Source organism: Astyanax mexicanus, chromosome 23 (genome assembly GCF_023375975.1).
Source record: "Astyanax mexicanus isolate ESR-SI-001 chromosome 23, AstMex3_surface, whole genome shotgun sequence".
Taxonomy (NCBI): Eukaryota; Metazoa; Chordata; class Actinopteri; order Characiformes; family Acestrorhamphidae; genus Astyanax; species Astyanax mexicanus.
Genome location: NC_064430.1, coordinates 9835442 through 9841828, shown reverse-complemented (window position 1 = coordinate 9841828; position 6387 = coordinate 9835442). Strand labels below are relative to the sequence as shown.

At 45.5% G+C, this 6387-nt stretch overlaps 1 protein-coding gene across 1 annotated transcript; it reads left to right on the top strand.

Moving 5' to 3' along the window:
• Positions 1-221: 221 nt before the first annotated feature.
• Positions 222-4094, top strand: irx5a (iroquois homeobox 5a). Its single transcript, XM_049471253.1, has 3 exons — positions 222-1140; positions 2042-2444; positions 2985-4094. The coding sequence occupies exons 1-3, from the start codon at positions 895-897 to the stop codon at positions 3821-3823; spliced, it is 1488 nt and encodes a 495-aa protein (XP_049327210.1). The 5' UTR covers positions 222-894; the 3' UTR covers positions 3824-4094.
• The last annotated feature ends 2293 nt before the right edge of the window (positions 4095-6387 follow it).

The window sequence follows — 6387 nt, the reverse complement described above, 5'->3', positions numbered from 1 at the left end:
GTGAGAGTGACGGCTTCTTCGCGTATTTAGAAAACAAGCAAAAGTTGTTGGAGCCGCTCGCTCGCGCCTGGTCCCGCGCTGAGATCGCCATCCAGGGGCTGAAGTGGCTCTCGCGCTCTAAAGCAATGAGGCTTGTTAGAGGCAAAAAGGAGGGTGGAGGGTGGGGTAGGAGGTGGAGAGGGAGAAGAAGGAGGGGGTTGTTAGTGAATGTCTGTGTGAGTGTGTCAGTGAGAGAGGGAGCGAGAGAGGAAAAGAGAGAGAGAAAAGGAGAGAGAGAGAGAGCTAGCTGTAAACCTAGCGCAGGATCGCCTTGCCTTTCCTCCGATGACTACACCCGAGAGGAGGAGCGTGAGGCGCGTAGTGGGCGTCAGAATCCTCAATTTGCAACTTAGCATCCTGGCAGGACACTCTCCGGAGCAAAAGCCCCGTCCGAAAAGCAGCTCCGTTCAAAAAAAGCTGAAAAGAAAAGGAAAAACAACAGAAAAAAGACCCCCTCCCACAACTTCAAACTTCTGCCCCGCGCGGCATGACAGACGCGGCGCGCGCGGGCGCCCAAGCAGCGGCTCGAGAACTTGGACCGGAGCTTGAAAAACAAGAAAAGCAACATCAACAATAACAAAAATAACAACATAGCCGGTGGAGCGGCAGTGGCCGCCTATATGCATTCGACTCTCTCTCCAGCTCGCGCCGCCACCATCGTCGTTGCCGCGAGGAAGAGGAGGACGGACGCGGTTCGGGACTCTATGAAAGAGAGCGGAGCGCGCGCGAGAGAGTAGCGGGGAGGAGGGGTAAAGGAAGGTGAAGGAAAAGAAGAAGAAAAGAATAGACAAGGAAAAAATAATAAAAAGTAAGAGAAAAAGTGAGAAGCCATCGCGGTTCTTTCCAAGCTTGGTCATGGCGTACCCTCAGGGCTATTTGTATCAGCCGTCCGCCTCTTTGGCGCTCTACTCGTGTCCGGCGTACAGCACGAGCGTGATCTCGGGGCCGCGCACGGAGGAGCTCGGCCGCTCGTCCTCGGGCTCAGCTTTTGCACCCTACGCCGCCGGTTCCACGGCGTTCAGCGGCGCCTCGCCCGCCTACAGCTCGCACCTCCCGTATGGCGCGGACGCGGCCGCTGCCGCCACCTTCACCTCGTACGTGGTGAGTGGATTCTGACGTTCAGCCTTTTCATTTACAGAGGTTTAGATTAAACGAGTGTTTTCCTAAATAATCCGTAATTAAAATGTATAAATGTGAATATTGACCAAATATATATACATAATGTTTATATGTATGTAATTTCGATTTGTATATAATAGCTAATTAATATAAATATGTAGATTTTCTGATATGTTAAATTGATTTAGAGCATTAAGATTGTTTTATTTAGGGTGACATAAAATGAGAATAACAAAGAAAAGAAAATTTGTTACTTCCTGTCTTGGAAAACACAATGGATCTGAATTTTAAAATGTTTTTATTTCTCGAGTAATTTTATGTTTTTTTTTAAAGCAAAATGCTGCTGTTAAGAAAATGCAATGAACGCTGTTTATTTAAATGTAATGTGTTGGCAGACCCCTGGCTTTTAATTATATCCTGTGCTTTAAACAGACAATGAAAATGGGATAATGTTGATAATTAGGGAAAAAATGCAAATTTTGCAGATTGCAAAAATACATATTAACGTTAGCTTAAAATACACATATTTGCGAATGCACACTGTTGGACAGGTTGAAAAAGAATTAGTGGCTGGGGTGTAAATAATGGGGTCAATCTGCACAGTGGTGAGAATTGCTGAGTTTATTTTGATCTGTTTGCTGGAGGCGTTTATCAAATTAATATAAAATAAAATATGAAATTTGGCTCATAAATAATTTGATTTGTAGTGTTATGTTCTTGTTTATTTATGTGTGTGTAGGAGTGTGTTTGTGTGTGTATACGAACTCATGAAGTTTTGGCTGCCCGTTTAACTCCCACCGTGTATATGTGTGACTGTATTCTAGAGGACACTCTCGCGTTAACCCCACGTGCCCACGTTTCGTTTTGTTTCGTTTTCTCACAGAGTTCTCCGTACGACCACACGTCGGGCATGGCGGGTTCCATCGGCTACCACCCGTATGCGGCGCCTTTAGGTTCCTACCCGTATGGGGACCCGGCATACCGGAAGAACGCCACACGCGACGCCACGGCCACGCTGAAGGCCTGGCTTAACGAGCACCGAAAAAATCCGTATCCTACGAAGGGCGAGAAGATAATGCTGGCCATCATCACTAAAATGACCCTCACCCAGGTGTCCACCTGGTTCGCCAACGCCAGGAGGAGGCTAAAGAAGGAGAACAAGATGACGTGGACTCCGAGAAACCGCAGCGAGGACGAGGAGGAAGAAGAGAACATCGACCTGGAGAAGAACGACGACGACGAGCCCAGCAAGACCGCGGACAAGGGGGACACGGACACGGAGACAGGTCGGTGGCGAAGGGAAGGGAGTGGGAGAAATATGAAGGGAAGAGAGGGAGAGAGGGAGAAGGAGGGGGGATCATCAATTTTTCATCGCAGTCGTTTCCACTCCGGGCGCGAAATTGATTGCTGGTTAATGGTGGTATATTATTTATAATAGGACAATTGCTTTAAATAATAATCACCTTGAACTCATCTCATTTGACTTCTTATGGACTGAGAATTGCTGGTGACGTGTGGTGCTTTTCAGCACATTTATCTTGAGCTTCATAATAAGGGCACAGCTGGCCTGCTGAATTCCATTATTATTATTATTATTATTATTATTATTATTATTATTATTATTATTATTATTATTATTATTATAATATAAGGTCGCGTAGACGTTCTTTAGATATTTATCACCTGGAGTTTTTCAGCCTAACCTTTAATAATAAAAAATGATAATATTTCATTTACACAAGCTATACCGTAAAGTGCATGTAAACGAGACCATTCTAATTATCTACTTGAACTGACAATGGGTTGTAATCTTGAATTCTCAACAGACTCGAAGCTGCTCCACCCTGGCGATGCCCTGTGTGACCGGTTTACGACGGACACCCCCGGTAAAGACGCAGAACCACTTCAAAGCGATTCGGAGCTGAAGGAGACGGACGCGCGCACGGAGCTTCTTGGGGACCCCGCGCGTGCCACCACGTCGTCGCCGTCGCTTTTGGCCGCGCGTGACAAGATGCCCGAGGCCGCAGGCCTGGCAGTGGCGCGAGGCGTGAGCGCGCTCATCGGCGGCAGTGGTGTCGGCCACGTTACCTCTGTGATCCATCCTCCTTCTCTTCCTCTTTCTCTTCCTCCTCCACCTCCTCCACCTTCTGGTGGTCCCCCAGCCGGTCCCCCTGCCCCGTCCGTACCTAAACCCAAACTGTGGTCGCTGGCCGAAATCGCTACCTCGTCGGACAGGTGCAGAGGAAGCGGGGAGGCGCAGACGCAGGCCGCAGCTAACCAGGCGCCTGGAAACCCGTCGCCCACCCGGACGTCACCTCAGTGTGCGCCCTTGGCGGGCGGCGCCGTACTCTCGCGCCCCCTGTACTACACTACGGCACCATTTTACGCGGGCTACACGAACTACGGCACTTTCGGACACCTGCACGGACATAGCCATGGACACGGCGCCGGCACAGGTGCGGGTGCAGGCGCAGGCGCGGGCGCAAGCTCGGCGGCGGCGGCGGCGGCGGCGGTGGCAGCGGCCGCGCACTTCAATGGAATAAATCAGAGCGCGCTGAATCGGGCCGAAGCTCTAGCGCGAGACAGCAAGGGCAGAGGGCAAACGCAGCTAGAGCTGTGTAAAGACTCTCCTTATGAACTCAAGAAAGGTATGTCCAACATTTAAAACGGGAATTCAGCCTCCACTCTGAGCTCACGGACTTTATTATTTATTATTTGTGGTTGCTTAATTAAAAAAAGCAAAAACAAAATGAAAAAAAGAAGATGAAAAGATAATAATACTGCTAAAGGAATTTCCCAGGACAGTTATTTTCTGAGTCAAATGCTTATCCTCAAATCTTAGTTTCTGAATGGTTAATCGAGATGTAACATCTAAAGAATTGTCTTAAAACGCTGCAGCCGCCTGAGTCTATTTGTATTAAAAACTAATATGTATATTTAATGTAGCATTTTTTGTATTTAAAATGGACAATACACTATCTTTGAAGTAAATTATGAAAAAAAAACATGTGTGCAGCCCTTGTTTTGGGGATCTTCAGGTGGATAAGGAATTCCTCGTGCTTGAGGAATTTGACAGCTGCGCACACATAGAAAAATGCATCCTGTGTTGCTTAGGTTTCAGTGGTGACGTCTTATTATTTATTGGCCTGAAAACTGTAAGCGTTTGGGCTGATTTTGTGTGTTTAGATCTTTTAAGAGTTAAAGAGGACAAACTATTTAAAAAGTGACGTTCGTTTAAAGTAAGGGAGGCTGCACTGATGAAAGCTCGTTCTTGTTTATTTTAGGCCTGCTTCGATGCGCTTGTTGGATGAGGGGGCACTAGTTTGAGTGTGTTTTACACAACAGGGCAAGTTGTTCAGCAGGTGAATATTGATATTACCCCCCCCCCCCCTCCCCCCCACTACCAGTCCCCCACCCCCACCTAAAAAAAGAAAGTGTCGAGCACTCATTTAACCCAATTACACTCCTACCGCGTCGTGTTATATGCAAAGCAATCAGGTGGCGAACTCGAGTAATGAGCTCGATTTTATGCCAAATTTCGATCTCATTACTGCTTCCGATGCGTGGCAGTAATACTTTTTGCAGGGGCTTTCTGCATGCTTCTGTTTTAGCATTAACGGAGGTGGAAGAGAGGGAAAGGGGGCTCTCCGAGCTTTCACGGCGCTGTGGATTATGGACTCGCGGATTGCGCCAGTGCCATGACCCGCAAAAAAGGCCCCCGTGGCACAACTCGCGCCTGCGAGGCCTCACTAAAGCTCTTCCCTCCTCCGCAGGTAGGTGTCACACTTGCGCCTTGTTTCGGCCCCCGTGCGTTCTTGAGCCTCGAGCACACTGAAGAATGACACCCCCTCCCCTCTACTTCTTTCTCAACCCTTCTCTCTCTTTCAGGTGACACGAGAGCAGGGCACCTCTGGCACAGGGGGCTAAGGCTGAGGGTGTCACAAGCTTGATTTGCTTTGGGATCAAAGGGTTCGTTTAGTCTAAATGTGTATTTAGTCTAAATTTGTCCTCATTTATGTTTGCTGCTATTATTATTATTATTATTATTATTATTATTATTATTATTATTATTATTATTATTATTATTATTATTATTATTATTAAAGTAAGCACACGTTTTGTTGCCATATGCGATTTCTGCTATATTTATGAATGAACCAGTAATTATGAATAGTGCGGTTTTAATGGTTTTGTGCTCATGACCCACGATTTGTGACGATTTGTCACATCAGGATTGTATTTTTAGTTCAACTCTGGATCTTATCGGTCGTCACCCCTTATCAAAATCAAGATATAAGTGGTGGCCTAGTTTGTAGTGAGAGAGAGAGGCCTTTAATGAGCTCCTCATTGGAGCCTCTGATGATTTAGTCCCTTTTCTGTTTTTTCAGCTGAATTCGTTGGGCACATTTCTACTTATAAGCTTTGCAAGATATATTTAATTTATTCGCTATTATCATAATATTTATAACAGTATAAATAATATTTGTACTACTACCACTACTACAATAACTGCTAATAAGCTAATAATAATAATAATAATAATAATAATAATAATAATAATAATAATAATAATAATTTGCGAAAAGAGAAGCAAAGCAGCTTGCTGCAGTCTGAGCTGGTGTCATTAATCTCTATAGTTTATTTTTTGCCCTCTAGTTGAGCAGTCCCATGGGCACCATTTCAACCCCCCTCCTCAACACACACACACACATACACACACACACACACACACACACACACACACACACACACTGCTTCATCTCTCAGAGCGGCCCGCAGCCAGAATTACAGAATGAAGCTTTCTGCTCACAAAAAAAAAAATAAAAAAAGAGAAATAACGTCCTTGAGAGCACAGTACTAGGATGATTTTAAGTAAACATTTATTCGTTTGTTAGTTTGACTCTCTTTCTCTACTGACACTCAAAAATATTGAAATATCGATAATAATTTACGATCTCATTTTCCGCATGATGAAAATCAATTGAACGTTTAAAGGGATAAACTGAGAACCTGAACAGCCCGATTCCAAAGCCTTTGGGCACAAAGGACGAAAGTCTTTTGAACATCGCAGAAAAGCCTAATGGGTTCAGTAACACTGTGTGAAATCCGTCCCACTAATTTCTACGCTGAGTAGCCTGAAAAAAAAACAGCCTTCCATATTTAGCCGCTATCATCTCAGAAATATTTCCAAAGGCCCAAGCGACGTGACTGATCTGCCGCTGTCTCTTT